The sequence below is a fragment of the Myotis myotis genome, unplaced genomic scaffold (genome assembly GCF_014108235.1).
Source record: "Myotis myotis isolate mMyoMyo1 unplaced genomic scaffold, mMyoMyo1.p scaffold_m19_p_13, whole genome shotgun sequence".
Lineage (NCBI taxonomy): Eukaryota > Metazoa > Chordata > Mammalia > Chiroptera > Vespertilionidae > Myotis > Myotis myotis.
The window spans coordinates 50382992-50408520 of NW_023416317.1; the positions used below are offsets into that span (position 1 = coordinate 50382992).

At 48.5% G+C, this 25529-nt stretch overlaps 1 protein-coding gene across 1 annotated transcript in view; it reads left to right on the top strand.

Annotated features, from left to right (window-relative positions):
- The window catches only part of ITGA9 (integrin subunit alpha 9), a 270400-nt gene that overhangs the window by 152042 nt on the left and 92829 nt on the right, over window positions 1–25529 (top strand). Inside the window, exon 18 of the mRNA XM_036333155.1 lies at window positions 13688–13838. Within this exon, the coding sequence (XP_036189048.1) occupies window positions 13688–13838 (151 nt within the window). The remainder of the gene's footprint in view (window positions 1–13687; window positions 13839–25529) is intronic.

Sequence of the window (25529 nt, forward strand, 5' to 3'; positions counted from 1 at the left end):
GACTGAAGGGCCCCAGGTTCGATTCTGGTCAAGAGCATGTATCAGGTTTGCAGGCTAGATCCCCCACCCGGGTCAGGGCACGTGCGGGAGGCAGCCAATTGATGTCTCTCTCTCATATCTCTCTCTCTCTCTCTCTCTCTCTCTCTCTCTCTCTCTCACACTCTCTCTAAAAATCAATGGAAAAACATCCTTAGGTGAGGATTAACAACAACAAAAAGAGAGGGCTATCCAGACACAAGGGACACCAGGGGGGCGGGCAGCCATGTGAGGGATGCCTTTCACTGAGTGTCCTCCCGGTGCAACCAAGAGCCAGCTCTGTCCTCAGGGCCTCAGGGAGCACGGATGCTCGGGCGGAGTAGGCAGCCTTCCTGGCCAGGGACTCGGGGCTCTTTTTTGAGAATGTTTTCTGTGATAATGAGACCTGAACAAGAGGCGAATGCCACTGTTTCAGTCTACAGTTGCGTTTCTTTAAAAAAAAACCACAACATTTAAAATTTCTCATTTTTTTTTTTCTGGTGTGGAAAACACAACGTACCCTCCTAAGCAAGGAGAAGATTCTCATTCTCGTACCTGCCCGACCAACGTCCCCAGGTTTGAAGATGGCTCACTGTTGGCCCAGGGACGGTGGAGTTGAGATGAATGAAAGCAGAGCATCTTCTCACACACCTTGCGGAAAGGCTGTTCTTCCCTTTCCTCCCGGTGTGAGGCTGAGCGCGCTGTCCCAGCCTCGCCCTCCGTCACGTGGCCTGTTCTTCCCATCATTGCACAGTCCCTCACCTTCCCGGAGGAGAGAGGTCCTTCATGGGTCCCTGTCCCCTCGCGGTCTGTGCATAGAATTCATGGCGCCTGTGAACTTGGATCAGAAAACAATCGCATCCTCGTTTGCATTGACTTACAATTGGAACTTCGCATCTTATTCAGTTACACATGTAGACGGCAAAGCGTAGGGATATTTGCAGGACCTGTGACTGTCACCCACAGAAATCACTGATGTTTTCATATCGACTTGCCGTATGACAGAGATTTCTAACTATCATTTACATCTGTCCTGACTTCACAGTTAGGGTAGTTTTTCGATCTGCCGCCCAATCTTAGTCAGTGCTATTTAAAAAACAGCACATATTGCTATACCACACATTGAAAAATATAATTATCGTTGTATTTTCTGTGATTGGTTTCTTGGTTATCCTGTTTTTCAATGTATGCATTTAAAAGCAATACTTAGAGAAGGGGTCCATTCACTCTACTAGGCTGCGTAGAGTATCCGGTGGCACAACACACAGGTTAAAAACCCCCGTTCTAGAAGTTTCCCCCGAGTATGGGAAAAGGTGCACATTGGGGAAACCGACATTTTGCTCCGCCTACTGGAGTAGACGAAAGATTTCTGCCATGACGTTCAGAGCTGAGACTTCATAATAAGGCTGTTGTCGCGTTTTCCTGCCTCTGTGGCTCCCAGGGTCTGTAGTACACTGATCAGGAAATGACCATTTATCTCTTGCTCGTGGCTTATTATTCATTAAAGACACAGGTGACTGCTCAGCAGAGCTTTGATGAGCTCAAGAAAATGAGCGCTTCGGGCCCGAATCAGAGAAACGGGGCCCGTGGTGAACGAGGCACCACTTGATGGGCGGATGGGCCCCTTCGTGGTGGTTTGAGGTTCTGCGTGTGGCGTGTGCATCCCTGTTTCTACCTTCACGGCCTCCAGACCCAGGAGGAAAGAGCTGCTGCCCGTGGTCCCTGTGGCTGCTCACCTCACAGGAGAAAACGGTCCCAAATCCAGGGACCGTTGTCATCTCAGTACATTTTATTGTCTGTGACCATGTACATCCCTCATTTGATTGTGGAGCTGGAATTAGGGTCGGGGGACCACGGGAGTCATGCTCACTTGGTTCTCTTGAGTTGTCTGGCCTGCCGGGGTCTGGGAGGTGTGCATCCCGCCCCCACCTCCTTGCATTTGGAGTGCGTAGTGGCCCCGTTGAGCGGGCGGCTCATGTGAGACATCGGTGGCGCCGCGCCACTGCTGGGCCAAGCCATACATCGCTGCACACCATCCCTGTCTCATGACGTCAGGCCCCTGCACAGCCCCCAGATCTGGGGAATTCCTCCGCCGCCCGAGTATTCTCTGCCTTTAATCCAGTTGTTACAGTGAGTGAACCTCGCTGATTTGTTCCAGATGTTCCTAAGATTTAGTGATTCCGGAAACTACCCCTAAAGTAAAGGCTGATGAGGATTGGAATGCCTCTGTTTGCTGGGAACCAGCAGTTCTCTTCACAGTGAAACAGATGGGGCAGGAGGCAGGAGCCGGCGCTGCCTGGAGGGGCAGGGGGGGCCCTCTGGCTCCTCGTGTGCCCCCTCGGAGGAGGAGGGCCTCTGAATCGAGGACTGGTCCTGTCCCTGCATGAGTTAGTAAATGAGCCAGGCCCCGGGCCAGATTCATGCGAGTGATGTCAGCGAGGATATTGGGTGTATTACTGTTTTAAAGTAACACACGTTCATTATCTGAGTGTTGCTTGGGAAACCACTATTTTGGCGCAGACCACCTTAGTAAATGCTTTTCTCTCCTGATGGTTATAAAACTGGCCCAGGTGGGTACATAGGAGGGCAATAGAGGTATTTCTGGCTCTGTGGAAGTGCTTTTCCAACCAGAAGTCCAGGCCCAGGCATCATTTCCCTGCCCCGCTGTAAACCTTAATGGACGTGCCTTCCAGCGGGGCCTGGGGATTCCTCTCTGGAGTTAATAACCGCGTGGGTCTGTGTTGCATGATTCGAAGGGGTTTATAAAGCACAGTGAGAGGTGAAGCCCCTCTCCAACCACAGGGCTTTAATAACCCACTGTTGGAAAAGATTAAAACCTACATCCATGCACACGTATAGTCCAATTAGTGGTTGAGGCAGTATTTAAGGGCATGAACAATATGAGTATTAAAGCATATTTAAAATGAAAGCAGAACTCAATTAATGAAACTGTTGCTATTTAGGTTTTTTTAAAAAGTGTATTGGAAAGTAGACAAGTACCCAGTAGATGCTGGTGGAGATCTGGGACATGCCGTGTAAGCACATCGACCCAGGGGTCCAGCTCAAGTCCAGCCAGTCGTCGGGGAGGGGGTTGCCAGGGAAACCAAAGGCAGGAGGGGAGGCTGCGCAGAGGCAGAGGGAGGGTGGGAACACCTGCGAAGCAATCTGGTCCAGATGTGGCGCTGAGCATTGAAGGAAGTGAAACGTATCGCGGGGTGTGCGGTGAGAGGATCCTGAGTGAGTCAGCGTGAGGGACATGGGATGGTGTAGAGCAGGCGGCTCAGGGCTGAGGCTGTAAACCACAGGGGCCATAGGATACCCACAGGACAAGACTGAGCGCTGGGCAGAAGAAACAACTCCCGTCACTCTAGAGCAGTGATGGCGAACCTATGACACGCGTGTCAGAGGTGACACGTGAACTCATTTTTTTGGTTGATTTTTCTTTGTTAAATGGCATTTAAATATATAAAATAAATATCAAAAATATAAGTCTTTGTTTTACTATGGTTGCAAATATCAAAAAATTTCTATATGTGACACGGCACCAGAGTTAAGTAAGGGTTTTTCAAAATGCTGACACGCCGAGCTCAAAAGGTTTGTCATCACTGCTCTAGAGTCTATTAAAGGCTAAACTAAGATTAGATTTCATTGTTCATGTATATTTAGTATCGCACCTTTTGGTGCAATATCCTGTTTGGATATCTTTTGGTGCTTTTTTTAAACCAAAAATGTTTTTGTTAAAACACACACACATACACACACACACACACACACACACGGAAGGGATATCTTTTTTTGCCACAGTAACTAAAACCTTATAAATCAGGAGACTTTGTGATTTTTTTATAGCAGTGAAAAATAGGTATTTGGATTCTAAATAATTTATCAGGAAGATCTATGGCAATGCAAAGGAATAGGCAGTTACTCGCTGAAATGAGCCAGCAAGACAAAACAGTTTCCTATCCTTGTAGGAAAGAGAAATTTCGGAGCTTATTCTGGAACATTCCATGAGAGCTGACTCCTTTGTAGTCTCGAGCTGGACTTCAAGGCTCCCTTGTCCAGAGTTCTGTCACAGGAGAGTGACTGTGTCTTGGGGGGAGGAGAGCCTCTCCAGCTGATTGCAAACTGAGAGACAGGGACTGAGAATCTGAAAACACGGTGCTAACCCTCATGTGTGACACTCACGTGTGCAGAATTGGGTGAGGGCATCACCCTGGCATCTTGCCTCTAAAGGCTGGCATCGGCAGCTGCATTCCTTGGAGGTGTAGAAACGCTGGGGCTTTGAGAAGGGGTCTTTCTATTGTTGGTCCAGAGCACTGATTTTCTGTAAAGAGGAGCTCGCTGTGTCAGGGGGGGAGAGGCCTTGAGTGTGGCTCTTGGAATGCAGTTGCTCCTGTGAGGACTCCAGGGGGCTTAGGGGCAGCTCTCAGATGCAAGCAATGGGCTTGATTGCACAAGCTCCCAGCCCGGGGAGGTGAACAGAGGCTGTGGAATAAACTCCACAACATTGTGCGTATCGACAGCTGCCTTCCTATGTTGGGAAGCCGAGGGCAGTTCCTTACTGAGTACATATCCTTCAGAGAGGGGCTCAGAGGTTGTGTTCGCTGCCGTCCATTGCTTCTTGAATTTATCCCTGATCGTTCTCTCTAAAATGGATTGCATGATAGAAGCGCAATATATGTACCCCTCAGATTCAGCAAGGGTACTGTCCTATGTCCTACCTTGTGATGCCCTGTTTTAACATTCAGAATGATTAACAACCTCCTCATGGCCTGGGCACACCTGCCTTTAAGAGCCCTTGGCAGCCATGCACAACCAGGACAGCACCCCTGTGTAACCCACGGGCAGTCAGCCCTGGGTCAGGGGTGTGTTTGGTCGCCCACACCGACATGTGACAGGACCATGAGGCCCGAGGGGGCTGGAACCATCAGTAGATACGGAGACCGTGGCACTTGGGAAGGATCTTTCTGACAGTTGCTAAAGAAGGGAAGTGACCAGGATGTGGCTCACAAGGGGTGGTGGGGTGTCTCCAGGGCCGTGGGCCCCTTCCAGACATTTAGAGATAACAGGACTAACTGTGCTGATCTGCCTGCTACGGGCCTCCCTGGCTGGCTCTTTCTCCCCTTCATCAAGCTCATCTCCCGTTCATAGGCCCCTGCAGCGGGCACGGTCAGCGCTGTGAGTGTCCCTTCTACCCTGTGTGCAGGCCTGGTGCTCAGCTTCAGTAACGGCCTCTCTGGCTGCCCTGCCCACCAGGCAGAGGTGCTGGGAACGACGCCCTCCCTTCCCCACAGCAGCCCTCACCCGATGACTGCAGGCCGCACATAAATGCCTCCCTCACCAGTGAGGTTTATTTGCACAGTGAACCACTTTGGGCATAAGATGTTGGTGAAACTCAAAATTACTTTGTGGGGAAGACAGGCACACATGTGGTCCGCTTCTTCTTTTGTGACATTGCACAGTATTCATTACTGCATGTCACAAGCAGGTGAGTTTGCGAGGCTAAATATTACCAATTTTATATTTACTCAAATTTGTTTTATTTCCCCTCGACCTCTCCTTTGCAAGTAACATGAGCAAACATGTACCATCGGAGATTAATCACAAATCAAACATATTGTATTGTTAAAAGCAAAATACATAGAATTTACTGAGAGTCTTAGAGAGTCCTGACCAGTACACACATACTACAAACCACATAGGCAATTTATAATTTTCTGGTGGCCACATTGAAACATTAAAGTGAAACTTGTAAAACAAATTTTTATAGATAGCAAAAATAGCATAGCAAAAAGTCAGGTAAACGTGTAATTAATATTAAAACAATGATTGAGATGTTTTTTTGCATCCTTTCTTGTTTTATTGTGCTAAGCCTTAGAAAGCTGATGTGCATTTCACACCTAATGCAGACCTACCACACTTCAAGTGCTCAAAGCCATAGGTGACCACTGGCCACCACATTGGGCAGCCCGGGCTTAGAACCGGAACGTGTACTTCAGCGTCGTCACGCAGTAGGCGAGGGCGCTGAGGTCATTGTGCACCGGTTGCATCCTCACTGGCTGAGGGCTGCTCCGGAGCTGTCAGGAGCTTGATTCTTTGGCACTTTGCTGGCCTGCAGGGAAAAGTCCTTCAGCAAAAGATGGGGATCGAATTGCAGCCTGTGCAGACTACAAGTGATAAGACCCCAGGGGACAGGGGTAGAACCACCCATAGTCTACTCCGTTTTGTAAGACCTTCACTTCAGTGCCTTGTTATTTATTAACAAAGTACTTTCAGCTCACCTGACATTGGTGACTCAAGATAACATGGTTGAGTTCATTGGCCTAGAGGATCAACCCAAAACTCTGACGTCCGAAGTCCATGGGACTCTGGATGCATTCTGCGTAACCTGTGGCCTCCCATTCATCTTACTGCTAAGGAAGTCCTTTTCCTGCTGCTTTCCACGTTATTTCTGAGTCACCTGCACTCATTTAGCCGTTGTTGATTGTTTCCTCTGCCTGGAATGTAATTCCTGTTTCTCTGCTCCTCATTCTTTAAGATGTGGCTCAAGCCCTGGCTGGTGTTGCTCAGCCTGTGGACTGAGGGTCCCGGGGTTCGCTTCCCAGTCAAGGGCATGTACCTGGGTTGCAGGTTCAATCACCCACCCCGGCTGGAGTGTGTGCAGGAGGCAACCAGTCGATGTGTCTCTCTCACATCCATCTCTCTCCTCTCATTCTCTCTCTCCCCTTCCTCCCTCCCTTCTACTCTCTCTTAAAATCAATGGGAAAAATATGGTCTGGTTTGGATTAACAACAACAAAAGATGTGGCTCAATTCCTACATCTCTCGGGGAACTTCCATCTACAGGATTCCTTCCCTCTGGATTTCTCTTGCACCTTGTCCTGCATCTGTTCTTCAGCATGACTTGTGTTCACTTCGTGGTGTGTTTCCTTCACGTTGTAACCAGTTTATTTGGTATTTTGTGTTCCTGGCCCTCATAGAAGACGTCAGATGAGCAACTGTGGTTTTATGGGGTTTTTCATGTTTGTAAGTTTAAGCTCTAGTAGTGGATAGACTGATAGTTATCAACAAAGCCCCGAGGCGGTGGCCCAGCAGAGGTGCTGAAGGTGTCTGGAACCATCCTGAGTGCCTCCACCAACTTCCAGGACAGTTGTCAAGCGGAAGGGGAAGCACCTCAGATAGCTTTTATAAAGAGGTGGCACCTTCCAATATTCTCAGTGTTTTAAATGCTAAGAAGGCAAACACGATTTCATTTCTCGTCTTAGTACAGCCAGATAAGCTTTGTGTGAATTTTATACAGTTTTGTCGCATTTTCCTGTATTTTAGGAACAGAGGGAGGAACGCTGGACCAGGAGTTAGGAGGTCTATCTGGCTTTGCCACTGTCTGCTGAGAGGCCACGGGAAAGTAGTTAGCTCCTTGGTCTTCATCTGTGACGGGATGGATCCAGTGGGCTGCCATCCAGCTGCCAAATTCCATCTCTGATTTTATGTCTGCCCACTTTTAAGACCAGGAAGCATTGTCTGTGATTTTTAAATTGCAGTGGCTATCGTTGATGCCGTGGCTTTTCTGGCACAATGTTGAGGATATCTGTGATTTGTGGGATGCTGAATCCTTCCTCAGGAAGGCTGCCCCCAATTTTGACATTTCTCAATTTTGGCATTACACGCCCTTTACGGGAATCGAGCCCAGGACCCTTCCGTCCACAGGCTGACGCTCTCACCACCGAGCCAAACCGGCCAGGACCACGATGTCCTTTTAAATATGATTTCCATGAATGAAAAACCTAGGGATTGTGTGTGTGTGTGTCTGTGTATGTGTGCGTGTGTGTATACAATCAATCTTAGCAACATTTTTATTGGCAGGGCTATCGTCCCATTAATTGTAGGACTCATAATTTGCCTCCTTAGTCATACCTTGCCTAAAACCTCCCGCTACACCTCCCCTCCTCCCACTGCCCCTGCAGAACCTCTTTTTTGTGATCTCATAGCATAAAGGGTCTCATAGGGATGCTTCCTCTTCTCTCTGGTCAGCACATAGCACACGTTGACATCATGTCTTACATGTTTGCTTCCTCCACTAGACAGTGAACTCTTTGAGGTCTGGAAACTGTATCCCTGGTACCTAAGTTGGGAAGATAGTTGTTTTTTTTAAGTAATGGATAGATGGATGAATAAATGACTAGAAAAAGAAGGGAGGAAGCAAGGGAGGATGGGAGGATGGGAGGATGGAAGGAAGAAGGCAGGAAGGAAAAATGGATGAATTTGGCTGACTTGTATGATTCTCCTAGTTGTCATGATCAGATATAGTTGCAGTTGACAAGTGTAATATCATCAATAATAATGATGTGGCAAGAAGATTTTAAAACTAGAAATATAGCTGACCAGAATGTACTTGGTTAACTCCTGAATATACGTCTGTTGCTCAGCCTAGTTTAAAACTAGCAGCAAAAGGAAATAAAAGTATTATATTTTATGGAAGGTAGGATTTAACCACAGATTATTTAAATAAGGTCCTTTTCAATATTTCTAAGACTTATATTTCGAAGACTTAAGGAGGATCAAAAATGATCCAATGGGAAATTCATTTTTAAACACCATTAAGCTAGTTTAGTTTCTTCCCTTAGCATCTTCACAAAAAATTACCTGAATAAAATTCTCTCCATGGTGGTAGAAGGGGAAGAATTTAGTTTAGTGGCCTTCGTGGTTCAGCATGTGATGATTGGTATGGGAATGTATTGCATGTTCCCAACAAGGAACTTTGAGGGGTACGCACTCTTAATGGGAGGGGGTGAGTGAGGGCACATAAAAAATTCTACAGTGACCCTCAGGCGTCACACATCCGCCAAGATGGTGGCAGTCACAGCTGACATTTGGAGTATTGGGGTGGATGGTGCCAAAGCCAACATATTCAAAACCAGCTGCCGTGAGATGTATTGGGACAGTTATAGTTGTTATTTTTTGATAACAAAGGAGCAATGTGTTTCCAGCCGGCCCCAGATGTGTGGTAAGATAAGCTTTCTAGAAACTACAGTTGGTTCTCACGTTGACTCTTAATAATGCTGTTCTTATCAAAGCGCATTGGAGTGGTAGGTGTTCAGAGTAATACGACCTGCTTTCAAGACTGCACAAGCAAATTAAAATTAATGGGAATTTTTTTTTTCCAGGAATACAATTTCTTGAAAATTAGAAAGATTGTTCTTTACTGAATAAGTGAGCACCAGGGGGAATGTTTGGCATTCCCTGTGCCTGGTTGTTTTACTCTTTCAACAGTCCTGTCAGAGGTTGGTCTTCAAGAAGTCCTGTTCTTTTCAGATGTCACGAAAAGATATTCTTGCCAAAGCCCTTCCCGGCCGAGATGGAATTGATATAAGAGCTGTAGCTCCGGCGGGGGGGGGGGGGGGAGTGCAGAGGGGACAGCTCAGCTTCCTCCTCTGCAAAATGCAAAGGCTGAGCTGATGATCTTATTGTGGGGATGGTGTGCGTGTTCATTCATTCATTGCACAAGGGTTTGTTGACCACCTACAGAGTGCCAGGCACAGCTCTGTCACTGGGGATTCAGTAATGAGCAAAACCAAACAGAGGCCCTTGCTCCCCAGTGCTTGGATCCTAATGGGAGAGAGACAGCTCTTAATCAAACATCTGCACAAATAAACACGTCATCACAACATTGGTTGGTGCTGGGAAGGACAGTCGAGCACGTGGGGCAGGAAGGGGTCATAACAGGGAGATTTATTTCACCAGGAGGGAGATCCGAAAGGGCCTCCTGGGCGTGGCAGATGAGGGGCTGGAGAACATGGGCTGCGATGGCGAGGGGTGGGCTTTGAAGGCCTAGGAGGCACTGAGTTCTAAGCCAGCACAGCCCCCTGGCCAGTCACCTTATCGCTCTGCATCTCCATTTCCTCGTCTCTAAAAATGGAACTAACATCAGGAACCTTTCATGGTGTCGTCAGGTTTCAGAAGGGTGACATGTTTGAAAGTACCCAGCACCCGGCAAATTACATTTCATTTCTAAGAATAGCTTTGGAAACAGAGATGTTCTGTTTTATACTTGGGCTTCTCGCTGTGGAGAAGGAGTGACGCAGCTTTGAGACCCTCCTTTTTAAGAAGTCTGAGTTCACAGTCTGCCCTGGAAGGTGCCTGGCTTCCCTCAGTCACGGAGGTGTGTTTGAGTCACTTGACTTGGAGACCCCAGGGATGGCCTTGCTGCATGATCACGTGACAGAGGTCTACGCGTTGGGGGCTGGCAGGAGGTTAGGCGTCCCTGGCCTGATCCCTTGCCATGTACACACAAGGAAAGGTGGCTGGCTGTGAACAGTAAAACTGGAATAAGGAGGCAGCCCCCTGCCCCACGGTCCATGCTTTTTTGTAGTGTCTCTGTTTCAGATTCCATTTGGAAACTGGATGCTCTCTGAGGCCACTGAGCTACTAGTGAGTGGCTTATGCAATTCCTTCTCGAGATAAAGCAAGGTTAGCGCTCTCTCTGTCATAACTCCTCAAGGCCTGAAGATTACTCCTTTAATCTTACAAAAGCAAACGCAAGGACAGAAATAACCCATCAATTGTTTAAAGTTAAAGTGGCCAACAATAATAAATAATTGCCACATAGCTGGAGGTCAGGGTCGTAATTTATTGGAGGCCATTCAGGAATTTGAAACTTTCCTCTGAGTTAATTTTTCACATCTTGTTTGGATCCTTAGAGCTCTTGCTTCCAAAAAAACGAGACCATCAGATCTCCCCTTGCACATGTTATTCTTGTTGACGTGCCAGGCACGCAGGAAAGTGAGGTCCCCTCTTCTTGGATGAGTAATGAGGATTCCTCCCCCCAACATCTGTATTTCAAAGTATTTTAGCCTACTGAGATTTTGGATAGTTCTCTTGTCTTTCATGTTCTACTAGCTATCTCAGTGGTTGCAAACAACAACAAACATGTGCCGGCTAATTTGAACAGAAAAGGAGCCCTGGCCAGTGTGGCTCAGTTGATTGAGCGTCATCCCATGCACCAAAAGGTCACCGGTTCAATTTCCGGTCAGGGTGCATGCCTGGGTTGCCGGCTTGATCCCCAAGAGGGGGCATGCAGGAGGCAGCTGATTGATGTTTCACATCAGTGTTTCTCTCTCTCTCCCTCTTTCCCTAAAATCAATAAAAACATATTTTAAAAAGAAAACAGAAAAGGAATTTATTGGAAGGGTAAGAGGCTGGTTCAGAGCTTAGCCAGGAAAGCTGGAGAACCATCATTACCCGAGACAAAGGAGGCAAGCCTTAGCTCAGGATGCCACTTCAGGGCTCTCAATCCTCCGTGGTCACCTCAGACATTTCAGAGGGCTCTGGTGCCTTTGGGAAACTCAAAATTCATTAGTTAGGAGCTTCTGCTCACCACACTGAGGCCACTTGACCATCCTGAGATCACATGACTGCACTTTAGTGCTCACACTTTAGCAACCAACCCTAACCCTTTCTTCTGATGGGCCCCTCCCACTTATCTTGAGACACCACAGGAAGGTGTCAGGATGTGGAGTAGCCAAAAATATCAACTGTCCATTACACAAACCCTCATATGCTTAACCACATCTTCCATTAACTGGTTAGCCAATCAAAGATTGGCCATCCATGTGAATTTATCTTGTCCAAAGCTCACATCACATAATAATCATCAATCTCATGTACAACAACATTGTCATCCTCCTCCTCACTGTCATTCTCATCCCCATCATGCTCATCCCCAGCATCATCCCATTGGTAGCCCACTCACTCCCACTCTCCTGGGCTGCCATCTCCCTCCTTCCCGCCCCTCAAATGTTCCCTCCTCATCCTCCTCCTTCTCCTTCCCAGTCATTGACTCAGCTTTATTTCACTGCAAAATGGAAGGAATCGTAAGGAAATCTTGTCTTGTTTCTAACAGCCATCTATTAACGCATCTGTGCCATATGGGCCTCTTTCTCACTTCATACCAGCTGAGGCCACCCCCCCCCCCCCATTTGTTCAAAACCATCCAGCAATTGTCCCCTGTCATGTCATCATTAATTGTTCTCTCTCTAATAGATCCTTCCCATTAACATGTAAATATACTATGATAATTTCCATTTTAATCTCCCCTTTGTAGAAAAAGTCCCCCAAGTAGTTGACCATACTCAGTTTCCGTTTATTCTCTTCCTACAGCTCTTAAACCAATACCAATCAAGCTTTCATCCCAGTCACTCCACTTAAGTCATTCTTAACAAGATCACCAATGACCTCTGAATGGCGAATTCCATTGGCCAGTTCCAATTCATGTTATTTTTACCTCTCTGCCACGTTTGACAAAATCGATTACTCCTCCCTTGAAACACATCTTCTGTGGCCAGTTTGATACCCTCTCATTTGGTTTCTCTCCTATCTCCCTCGCCACCCCTTTTCAATCTCCTTTGCTGGCTCCTCCTCATCTCCAACTCCTACATATGATACCTCTTTTCTACCTACACAGGTTCCCTGGTGATCATAGCTAATCCATCCCAAGTGTATACCTCCAGCCAGACTCGTCCTTCAACTCCAAACTTGGGCATCCAACTATCTCAACATCTCTTTTTAAAAATCCAAGTAGTATTGACATTTTCCCTACTAAACGTCTATACCCATAGCCTTTCTCATCTCAATAAATGACAACTCTTCCCTTCTAGTTGTTGAATCTAAAATCTTTGCAGCCATCCTTGACTCTCCTGTTAAGGATCCCTAACACCGCTCATCCATGCATGAGCAAAACCTGTTGGCATATCCTTTGAAACATATCCAGAATATGACTTCTCACTACCTCAGCTTCTACCGCCATGGTCTGGTGTGTCATCTTCTCACACCTGGGTTATTGCAAGAGCTCCCTAACCAGGCTTCCTTATTTCCTCTGACCACTCCCTCCACAGACTGTTCTCATCATGGGCAGTGCGAGCCTTTAAACATGGAGGTCATCACGCTGGTCCTCCACTCAGAGCTCTGCATGGGCTCCATCTCAGTCAAACCAAGATCCTTCTGATGGCCCAGCGATGCCCTACATGATCTGCTTGCCCCTAATGCCTTTGCCTCTCTAAGCCCATTTCTCCCCACTCTCCCCCTTGCTCACCCCTCTTTGCCACACTGGTCTCCTTGCCAGCCTTTGAACATTCCAGGCACAACTTTCCCTTGGCTAGTTCCCAGGGATCTTTGTATCTTGCTCTCTTTCTTCCTTTACATTTGTACTGAGAGCTCACCTCATCAGTGCGGCTTCTGTGTGTTTGCTTCTTTGTGTCTGTGTTTTCTGTCGCCCTGAAGCCACAAGGAGGCAAGAGCGCTTGTAGAATAGTAATGATGGGCAGGTAGGAGGTGCTCCAAAAATATTTTAATGAATCAATGTCTGATTGGATTCTATGCCTAGGCTATTAAATGTCTTATAATTTTCCAAGTTGGATGTACAAGATTTCATGTGAGCCCCGGAACAGCCTAGTGAGATAGGCAGGACAGAACTTTCATGGGCTTAGATGAAGAAACAGAGGCTCATGGGATCTGATCACCCAAGGATGCATGGCTGCTGCATGGGGTGCCTGGGACTTGTAGTTGTGATGCTAGTGGCGTTCCTGCCCCCCTCCCGCAGCCACCCCACAATGGGTCATGTTTTATTATTGAAAGCTGAAAGCTTCAGGGTATTAATGGATGTTCATTTTTCATTGCAGCATTGATGAGAAAACCCCCTATCTGGCTTTGGGGGCTGTGAAGAATATCTCCATAAACATCTCCATCTCCAACCTTGGCGACGATGCCTATGATGCCAACGTGTCCTTCAATGTTTCCCGGGAGCTCTTCTTCATCAACATCTGGCAGAAGGTAAGGAGGGCACCGAAAGAGAGCCTTTGGTCCATCTGGTGCATCTGCTGACTTGCATCATAGCTCAGAAGGTGCAGTGATTGTGCAAAGACTATTTTGTTACGTGGAGCATCCTTTGGGACTGTTAGGATATTTTTCCGTCTGGGCTTAGAAAGTATGTTGGTACCGCCAGAGAAGAAACTATATAGATACCTACAGAGGGACGGGGCAGAATTGATGCCCTCCATCGTCTCCTACCCGTTCTCTCTTGTGGAACCCTGTCCATATGGTTTTATGTCTGGCTTCTTCCCCGCGATGACATGGTCACTGTCTCCCGCACGCGCATGTTCCAGAGAGTCCGTGTTAGGCCAGTAGTTGTGAAAAACAAGATAAGAGATGAGGACGGATAGCAGCCTAGCATGCTTGTTATCTGCCCTTGATGTTTTCATTAGAGGGTCATGTTCATCAGCCTACACTTTGGCGCATTTATTTATTCCTGGCATATCTGAGTGAATTGAGGAAATTGAATTATTTCCATGAATTGAGTGAGCTTTTAAGAGTGGATTCCTTTATTTGAATGGATTGGAGTTTAAGTAGCATGACTCAGAAAGGAAGGAGGAGCTGGGATTCTCGCCTGTTTTATCCGCCAATGTTTCCTTCAAGGGATCATCTTTGGGGAGAAAGAACAGGCCTTCTCCGCGGGCCACCGGAGAATGGGTGGATTTAAACAGACCTCGCCCCACCCCGTGGCTGCTCTAACTGTTGACAGTGGTTCCAATGGGAACTTTTGCAGCTTTTCATAGTGTTTACAGCCTTGAACTGCAGTGCCTTGATCTCTGTGTTAAAATGGAACCAAAATCACTTTCTAAGGAAAACCTTCGCCCCTGCCCACAGATGAGCTCTGGATGCCCCTTCAAACCTTATTTCTGCTCAGGCACATGTCCTGCCAGACTCAGTAGTTCTGACAAGGTTGTGCCAGTCTTGCCCAGCATAGGGGGCAACTGAAGCATTTAGAGCCATCTAGAATGGCAGCACCCCACGAACTTTCCCGGGGACCGTCCCAAACTCTCTGCTGCTTAATCGATTCAGGAGCTCCGGGGTTGGGGGAGGCTGCGGGAAGAGCATGCTTTCCATTCACCTCCCGGACCCTCAGAATTGTCCCTGGTTTAGGCTCTTCCCTGTCACGAGAGAACCAAGTACCTAGAGGGTTTCAGGACCTCTGGTTACACACAGAATACCGAAAGCAGTGTTTTACAATAGATACATAATTTGAAAGATTAAGAATAAGCTTCTAATATCCGTTATGCCATAAAAATGAGAGAAGAAACTTAATCTCGTCACTCCTTTTGCTTCGCATTCTTCAGAATGGAGTCCAGAGTCCTCAGCTGTTCACGGGGGGCCATGCTGAGCCTGGGCCTTCCTGCCCTCCGCCCCCACAGCCTCATTGTTCACCATACCCCCCACACACACACACCGGAATCCAGGCAGAATGTAGTACAGAAGTTGCCCTTGCCCTGGGCTCTGCTCCAAACCTCAGCTCAGGTGTGACTGAGGCAAGTGCCTCCGTGGACGGCACCGGTGATGTGGGTGGATGGCTGGGTGCACGGATATCCCTCTTGTCCAAAGTCCCAAAGCAACTGGGAGCCCAGGCCTCCGAGGTGTCCAGTCTTCTCTGTCATCACACCATTAGGGGCATCCGAGTTTCTGAGCCTGAACCAAAGGTATCCCCTGGGATGGATTTTTCTAGCCGAACACGGGCTGCTTTCATAGATGTGTGCTGGTTCTTTCCTGGAGCGGAGGCTGCTGATAGAAGCCTGGTGCGCACATGGGTGAGCGTCCGCTGACTTGCCTCTGGGCTGTATCACGCTAACTTGAAAACACTCCATAAAATAGGACTTAATTTGTCGGTGGCTACCTGGCCGGTGGATTGGCCGCCTGGCGAGTGCTGTCTGCCTGGAGCTCAGCACTTAATGGTCTCCTGCGGAGCAATGGAAGGGGGCTCCGAGGGGTGGGGCGGGGCGTACAGCTAAAAGGGAGAAGAGGGAAGAAGAAAGAAAACAGTTTGGAGCCCCTGCATCACACAACCCCAGGGTCACATTCACGCTGGGTTCTATGTGAGGGACCCCCCAGACCACAGCCCACAGAAGATAATGTGAATGGTGGCCCTGGAGCTGTACAGACAGGTGCCCTGGCATCAAGGTGAGGTCAAGTTTAATTTCTGGCTCTGGTGCCTGTTGGCTTTGGCTCCTGTTGCCTCTGTGGAATGGAACGGGTTGATTTGGACAACAGTTAATTAAGTACCTGCTAAGGGCCAGGCAGGCACCCGCTGTTAGGAGACACAAGGATGGGTAAGATCTGGTTCCCGCTCCCAGGGGGCTCACAGCCTGGTGAGTGGAAGGCGTGTCGGCAAGCAGTAGGAGCACAGGGTGCCAGCTGCTCTGCAGAGGTGCTGAGAAGTTGCTTTGAAGCACAGACGTGACAAGGTGAAGCAAGTGGTCACTGCTTGGGATGGACAAAATCCTGGGATAAAGGCTTATGGTGGATGGATGGGTCTCTGAAAAGTTGGTGTCAACATTCAGAGCAAAGGTGGGTGAGTGGGGTGGTCCATCGATCTGGGTGGTGAAGGAGTGAGCTGGGCTGGTACAGGGGTGAGCGGGCAGAGGAGAGCAGAGCAGAGGCAAGAGAAACCCAGCAGGGTGGAAGGAGGCTGCCCATGTGGGACAGAGGTCCAGTAGCGTTCCCCGTGGGGGTGACCTCAGGACGTTATAGGAATGCTGATGCCTGCTGCTCTGGGCTGAGGTTGCTTATCAGGTAGGAATCCTGCTCTCTTGAATGCCTCCTGTGACCAAGGGAGAGAAAACTCAAAGAAGGGGCTGGGTTCATGAGTACATCACCATGGTATTGACTGTTATGATGCACATGGAAATGGACGTGGACATGGACAGTGTAAGCTTCAGGTCAGGTGTAAGAGAGCTCTCAGATGACCTCTGGGTGCAAAGGAGACGTAGCAGCTTGCCCTGGGGTTACAGAGGAGGCCGTGCTGGGGAGAAGGGAGAGCGGCAATAGACTTTCTGAATGAGGCATCTCTCTGCAGTGTCAGTGCTCTCTTGGTTTGGGTCTCCCATATGCTGACCTTGAAGCAAAGAAGTGAGGGCCATTAGCTTATTTGGGAGGTGCAGCAGACGCTGGTAGGGAGGCAGAGAAGTGATACAGGCAGGTGGAGGCAGCTAATGAACAGGGTGCTGTTGCCTGACCGGCATAGCTCAGTGGTTGAGCGTCAACCTGTGAACCGGGAGGTCACGGTTCGATTCCCAGTCAGGGCACATGCCCGGGTTGTAGATCCCAAGTGTGGGGCGTGCAGGAAGCAGCCAATCAATGATTCTCTTTCATCATTGACGTTTCTGTCTCTCTCTCCCTCTCCCTTTCTCTCTGAAATCAATAAAAATATATGTTTAAAAAAAGAAAAAGAATAGTTTAAAAAAATGAGGGTGCTGTTAAAACAGCAACTACAGTGCGCAATGGGGCCTAATCCCAAAGGGCACACCTGGGAAACAGAGCAAAATACCAACCTCAGGGGTGAGGGAGCTGGGGGATTGACACCCCCTCCCAATGAGTCAATGCTCAAGGCCTTCTGGGAGGGTGGGGTGCACTCCCCAGTGCTCCTGACCTCTAATGTGCAGCCTACACAGTTCTGGAAAACGCCCTCAGGTGCGGAGACGCAGACACTGGCAGTTGGCCCTGGGCTGGAAGCCGGGCAAGGTGCGAGGCATCTGAGCAGGCTCTCCAGCATCCGCTGGAAATGCCCACCGCGTTCATAGCACCTCCAACGTGAGCACCTCACTTTCTGGGCTTCCAGAAGTTGTAAATTGGCCTAATAGAACTTCACTGAGGTCCTAAAGTGACAAGGCAGGTGTTATACATCGGAGAAGGGGCCACCTGTGGGGCACTGGGAAGCAGTGGAGACCAGAGAAACGGAGGTCTCCAGCCTCATCTAGCTCTCAGCCGAGCCCATGGTAGCCAGGTGGGCGTCAGGGCCAGTGCTGCCAGACTTCCGATTTTATCAATAAAAGCCAGAAATCCACATTTTTATGTGAAATCTCATGACTTTGGCAGCTAATTAAAACGTTCTTTGAACATTGTATGGGCCAAACAAAACAGGTCCACGGGCTACATCCAGCCCGTAGGCCACCAACTTGTGACCTCCGGCTTGGCTGGTTTCCATATGTTCTAGCCCCATTCTCTTGCCTGCCCGTGCATCGCATGCATCTATGTTTCTGGTCAACCTGGTCTGTCTGCAGCCGTGAATGTCTGTGTCACGTCCATCCCCGGGTGGCAGAGAGACTAGCCCAATAAGTTGGAATCTGAAGGCGTCAAGTGTGGGTGTGTTTTGGGGGGAGGGAGGTGATCAGAGAGGGTGAACCCCAACATGCCCATGGAGTCTTAGACGCTAATGATGTTTTGAAAGCTATTTTCAGGCTGGAATGTGTGTGCTTGGTGGTGATTGCGAGAAGCTGCTAAGCTGGCGTTTGTATTCTAGACGCTCTTAGAGGAGAAGTGACATGCCAAGCAGCCGAGGTGGGGAAGAGGGAACGTGAGGCTCTGGCTGCTGCCCAGACTCAGAGGTGGGACTCCAGCTCGCTTTCTCACAGTTGGTGCGACCTCAGGCCAAAGAAGGGCTTTCTCTCTGCGCCTCAGTTTCTTTCTCTGTAAAATGGGATGTGCTAGGATTCAATGAGGCCTCCACCCAACTCCTTGTGCACATTAGCACATGCTGTGCAGTCCATTCGTTTACTCAGGAAGCATATATCAATCGCCTACTTCAGACCAAGATTAAGTGCCGAGGGGGAGGAGGTAAAGGAGCAAGGATGTAAGACCAAGCATGTAAGACAAAGTGTTGACTCTTCCTTTCAAATCAAAAATCAAGACCTGCAATCCTAGAAAGACCCATCATCTTAACAAAAGATTGCATGTGTGTGCACATATGCATTTACACTGTCAAAAACAGCGATAGTGCTAAAGTGAGCATATTTTTATATTTAACGAATTGCCTTTATTTTAAAAAATAAAATTGCATGAAAATTAATGTAAACTTAGTAAATATATGTCAGTTAAATCAATGTTTGTGTTCGCTTTTGTTTGTTTTAGTTAGGCTTGTTGTTTTGTTTTCGCATTTTTGCTGAAATAGTGGAATTTTTGGTTTGGGGATGTTGGCTTTTTAAAATCCAAGAGAGATCGTTGTTTGAACATGTGATTCCTGCAATAAATACTATCAGGGTTTAGAGAATGGCGTACCCCAAACACCAAGGCAGGGCACGAGGTCCTGCTTCTTGAAGATTGGGCCGGGGACAAGCAGCCCAGAAGTCTGCAGGAGTGCGGCAGGCCCTGTGAAGCCTGGTGGAGGAACTCGTGGTCCTTATCAGGTGGGCAGTGCTGGGCCATCTGTGTTTCGACTGCGTTTCACAGTCGGTGCGACCTCAGGCCAAAGGAGGGCTTTCTCTCTGCGCCTCAGTTTCTTTCTCTGTAAAATGGGATGTGCTAGGATTCAATGAGGGTCTGGACTGAGGAAACAGAAGGACAGAGGCTGGAGGCACCCCGAGGAAGAGCAAAGGGAGAGGAAACAGGCGAGAGGTGTCAGGAGGTGAGATTCCTCTGGAGATTGCTGGAGGGAAGAGGCATCGTCACTTATAGCTTTCCAGTTGGTGTTCAGCTGCCACAGGCTGTAAGTCACTGAATCCGGCTGGTGAGTTGTTGCGTGGCCTTCTAACCTCCTGGAGAGGCTGAGAGGGAGAGATGGGCCCTGTGTCCTAGGTCCTTTCCTTTGCTCCCAGGACAGGGCCTCCCGGGGGAGGTGTGGCAGTGTTGGAAGCTGCGTGAGGAAAGCTCAGGTTGCCCCTGCTAGGAGTGAGTGCTTTGAGATCCTGGGCCTCCGCGTTGGTTGGGGGGGTGGGGGGGGAGGAGGGTGGACACGCAGCAGGTCAGCCTTAGCCTCTCTCAGGTGGCTTCTTCTTTATGACAAGAGGCCTCGAGAGCTGATAAGTTTGTTTTTCTTGCAGAGGGATCCTTCCCGTCTCCATCTACCTCGACCACAGAAAGGGCAGGCCCCTCCTCTCACGAGTTTCTCTCTTCTCACTTTCAAAGCGCATCGCACAAGATGGTGCCAGGCGATAAACCCGATCCGCTTCTAACCTGGGCGGAGCGGGAGAGAGAGACGCGTGCGTCCGCCCTTTGTATTTGTGGGAGTGCCCGGGCCTGTTCTCCGACAGAACATTCCACCCAGAAGCAGCGTCCGTAGGTACATAGGAACAAAGTGAATCCTACTCAGTGGGGCCGGAAGGTCACACCCTGCACATCACAAGGGTTCACTCCCAAGTGGGCGCACCCCCTCTGCGACTGAGTCAGCAGATTTCCCAGGGCCAGTCGGGGCTCCCTGGGCCACCACCCATTCTCGGCAGGAACTGATTTTCCTTGTGCTCTGCTTTCTCTGGTGTCTCTTGTCAAGTTAATAGTAGCCCCGAGTCAAATGCAACCCTTAGAAGTTTACAGTCCTCTCCACAGGGCCATTAAGATGATGAATGAACTTGCTGCTCGCCCTTGTAACAGAGCCCTGAGGGTGGATATCGATACTCAGAAAATAATAAGTCTCTTCCGCCCCTTTCCTGTTTCTAATCCAGTGCCCCAAGCGCCCTGGTGACTTTACCTTGAACTTCCTGCCTGATGCCAGGCAGAAAAACCTCACCTGGCTCCCAGCCCATCTGAGCCTCTAACTGGGGGGGGCGGGGGGGGGCCGGCAAGCTCTTTCTCTTGCACAGTTGCTCTTCCCATCCGGCCTGTCAAAGGTGAATCCCACATCCCCTGGGAGCCCTAGGCATTCCCGCGTTGTTTCTGCTGGCCGTGCCCTTCCTCCTCCAGGAGGGTATGTGGTGGGGACCACACCAGGCTGTTAGTTCCTCACCTGGATTACCCGTGGCCATTGGATTAGCATTCTCCCGCCCTGCAGTGGGAGAGGGCCTAACCCAGAGTGGAACTGTGCCCCGGGGAGAAGGGCAGCGCCCGTCCCGTGGCAGCCGGCAGGGAGGTGGTGGAGAAACCCAGGTGTCCATTGGAAGTCACGGGGTGGCCCCAGTGTTCCGCCGCGGGGCTCAGTTTTCACGTATATGAAAAGCTTCGTTTGTGTATTCACTGCGTTTGGAAGGAGGGCTACGTTTTGCTTCAGCAATGTCAACAGAGTTGTAGCCCCGGCAAGGATCAATTAAGAAGGACGTTTCCCGGAGCTGCGGGCTCTCTGGTGGGGGAGCCTAGAACACATGTGTGAAACCTCTGGGTAGGTGTTTTTTTTTTTTGAATGAACTGCAAAACAGCCATTTCATGGTTTCCTCTGCGAAGGGGAGAAGGGGAGTCTTGGATTTTGAATCGCTTTTCATAAAGCAGCATCACACCTCTTAAAAAGAAAGCCATGAAAATGGTCTGCTAAGCTAAGGCATGAAAAAAAAATCAAGAACAATGGAGGTGTCTTGGGCCGGGTTTCCCTGGAGCCGATCCTGAGATGAGGATTCATGCCAGGTGGTGTGTGAAGGATGCGCCCCCAGGAGACAGGTAGGGATGGGGCAGCAGGACAGGGCAGGGTGCGGCCGCAGGCACAGGACCACAGAGGGAGGCCCCAGCCTGGTCCTGCAAGGGGAGCTCTAACTTGCACACCTCAGTGCTATCCCATCTCAGGCCTGGAAGCTGGGCCACTTACAGCGGAATAAATGTCCCAGGAACTTTGCACCCTCTGAGGGTGAGGTGTGGACAGAGTGGCCGTGGTAGCTTGAGCGAGGCCTCCAAAGAATGTCTACAGATGCTCCCTGTAAATGCCAACTGCAGCCAGAGAGAGGGCATATAAAGGGGGTGCGGGCCAAATAAACAAGGCATGTGGCCGCGAGTTTGACATGCTTGCTGTAAGGTATTGGCCTTGTATAGGGGCCAAACCAGCTTTGTCGTTACAGAAAGCCCGCGGGTAAAAAAAATGAAAAAAATGCAGGTGCCACAGTTGGAGAGACAGGGACAGGGATATGGACCAACAGGGTCGGCTAAGATTCCCATCCACCTCGCAAAGGAAAAGAAACCTCGCAGGGCAAGTTGGCCTCAGACACTTGGTTCTTTCTGGTCCTCACTAAGATGCAGGGAAGAATAGAGCAGCAGTTCACAGGCTGGAGGCGGGAGGGGGGCTGGGGGGGAGGGGTGTTAAGATTAGACTAGCCCGGCCAGAGTGGCTCAGTTAGTTGGACGTTAGCCCTGTGCACCGAAAGGTTGCTGGTTGATTCCTGGTCCCGGCATATATCTGGGTTGTGGGTTCAATCCCCATTAGGGGACCATCCAGAAAACAACTGTTCAATCTCTCTCTCTCTCTCTCTCTCTCTCTCTCTCTCTCTCTCTCTCTCTCTCTCTCCCCCCCCCCTAACATATCCTCAAGTAAGGATTAAATAATAATAAGTAAAAAAAACACAGGTTTCACACCACCTGGGCCATGTGGAAGCATTGGGGGACACAAGAGGCCATCTCTGCTTTTAGGGAGCCCCCGGAGTCTGTGGAACAGGTCATGTGGCCTCACATGCACATGGCCCAGCAGAGGCATGGCTCAGGGCCTGGGGTGAATTTGGGGGGATAGAAAAAGGGGGTGACTTATTTGGTGCCTGAGGGGCGTGTTTTTAGCAAAGACTTCCAACCTGCATGAGCTCTGAGGTGAGAGCACAGGCTACCTATGTGTGAACGGGGGAGAGCAGTCATTGTCATCACCCACAACAACCCGTTTTAAAAGTGAGGAAGTAAGTTGAGGCGCCGAGAGGATCCTTGGAGGATCCTGCAGCTCAAGATGATGCAGCTGGGAAGTGGCATCACTGGGATCTGTCACGAGGCCATGCCTGTGTTTTGTCCACTGTGTATGCGTGTCTCCCCAATGAAGGTTTGCCTTCTCCCAGGGGGTATCAGTGAGAGACAGTGACAGCTCCTAATGGGTTCCCGCAGTGGGCAGAGCTGTGCCCTGATTGGTCTCCCCAAGGTTTTTGTTTTCCTCTGGGAGAGGAGTGGGAGGACCGTGCAGAGCCCACAGCCTGTGAAGAGCGAGCTCTGTCCTGTTGGCACTGACTCTCCTCAACAGGCAAAATGCAGTTCTCCAACGTGGTATCAGGGGGATGGAAGAAAACGGGTGCTACTGGATCTGGGGGTGAGCAGAGAGACTCTCTTGGCAGGAAAGGTGGGGCTGGATGGGGGTGGAGCTGCTGCAGACCTCGCCGCGAGACAGCTAGCTGCATAGGGGCTAATGCTCCATCTAAGGATGCCACTTTCCCGAAGATCACAGCTGGAATTGTGTCATCTACGGGTGCCTCCTGGGCCAAGCATTTTCCATAATGAAAGCTCGTAATGCAGCCCAGCCCTCCTCTGCACAGAGATGTGACAAGAGACCAAGGGACCCAAAGATGGAGCAATGTTGGCCCTGCCCCTAGGGCACACACAGCAGAGCCTCGCCTTCCAGAAGGTTCCAGGTGTTGGGACAGGAGGAGGTCCTGGTGCTGCCCTGCCTGGGAGAATATGTAGCACAAACACCTGTTAGGATCCTACAGTCTAGCAATAACCACTAGGAAATGGCATAAGTTTGTCCCAAATTTCTTCTTGTATTTTTTATTTACTTTATTTTATGTGTTTGAATACTTACTATATGAAGGGACAGGTGGAGTATTTTAGGCATATCATACTAGAAATAGTAACCCTTTGCCTGTGGCATTTGTCCCCAACTGGTTCTTTGTCTTTGAACTTTATTTGTGATATGTTACCCAACAGAAGTCTTTAACTCAGTCAGATTTATCCTTCTATTATTCCTTTTTGCATAGGTGGTCTGACTTTGGTGTTGGCTTAGAACAGTGGTTCTCAAACTTCTGGCCCTTTAAATACAGTTCCTCATGTTGTGACCCAACCATAAAATTATTTTCGTTGCTACTTCATAGCTGTAATGTTGCTACTGTTATGAATCGTAATGTAAATATCTGATATGCGGGATGGTCTTAGGCGACCCCGTTCAACCGCCAAAGGGGTCGCGACCCACAGGTTGAGAACTGCTGGCTTAGAAATTTCTCCCCATCTATAGATCAAATATTTATCAATAATTCATAGTTTCTTTTTTTTCCCCAACCTTTAAATTTTCAATCCATTTTTGGTGGAATTTACTCTGGTATAAGGAAAAAATTGTAGTGATCCAAGTCTATATTTCCAAACAGTCAGATGTCTTCAGACGATTTGTTAAACAACCCATTACCCACCCGCACCACCACTGACTTGACAAGGTACCATCTTCCTCATATTCCGAATTTCTGCTTGCATTTGGATCTGTTTCTGGATTTCTCTGTCCTGTCTCCTGATCTGTCTACCTCGGGGTCATACCTTGAACTTGAATTGCTGACGCTTTATATGACAGTTTAATATCTGGAAGAAATTTCTCGCGTAGTGCTCAGCTTTTCCTGCCTAGTGTCCCATGCCTGTTCTTTCAAATAAACCATCCTTTCAAGTTCAGAAACATTCCATTGCAATGTGATTGGAATTATTTTAAATATGTACTTTCATTTTGGAGAAACATATAAACATATTTCAGTGTTCTGGGTTTTTGTTTAAGAATCTGCAATCTGTCCATTTTTCTTCTCTATCGAACAGTATCGTTGTTTCCTCCACATAGGACCTGCATGTTCTGGTTATTCCTGCATCCTTGCTGCTGTAAATGGGGTCCTTTTTCATTATATTTTATAGCTGGGTATTATGTGTATATTAAAAAAGCTTTCAAGTTTGGCATAAGTTTAACTGGTGACTTTACTGAACTTATACCTTAGTTTTTCAGTTCTATTAAGCTAGGCCTCTTTTTGGATAGAAGTCCTATCATATCAAAACTTCACTTCTTGCCCTAGCTGGTTTGACTCAGTGGATAGAGCGTCTGCCTGCAGACTGAAGGGTCCCAGGTTCAGTTCCTGTCAAGAGCACATATTTTGGTTGTAGGCTGGGCCTGGTCTGGGGGCGTGCGGGAGGCAATCAATCGATGTGTTTCTCCCACATTAATGTTTCTCTCTGTCTTTTCCTCTTCCACTCTCTCTAAAAATCAATGGAAAAATATTCTTGGGTGAGGATTAAAAACAAACAAACAAAAACAACACTTCACTTTTTCCAGAGTCGTTCTCTGCCTCCCACTTTAAGGTGATGTGAACAGTGACAGGCCTCGTGGACACTCTTCTGTTCCCCACTGCAGTGGCGCATGATGGTGGCTGTAGACCCGAGTTCCATATTTCATTAATCATGTTAAGGAAGTGCATTAACATGATGGATGCTGACATCTCGTCAAACATGCTCTCAGTCTATTTATAAGATCCTTTCCGATCTGAAGAGCTTTTAGGCATGAAAAGGAATGGTCACTTCTATTCACATTAGGTCTAATATCCAGTTCATTTATTTACAAATATTCACACAGTACTTGTCTAACTTCCACATTAGAAACAGGTCTATAAGAGCTTTACATTGAACTCTATTAAGTCTATATTGTTGTAGGTTAGAGATAGTTGAATATTGGCAATTTTAGACGATTCAACCTGATAAGACATTCCCCCTTAGCTTCACAACCAGCTGAATCATTTGAATTTTCTCAGACTCTCTTTAAATGCTTTGATACCTTAAAAAGCAAACCCATGATTCCCTGATCAA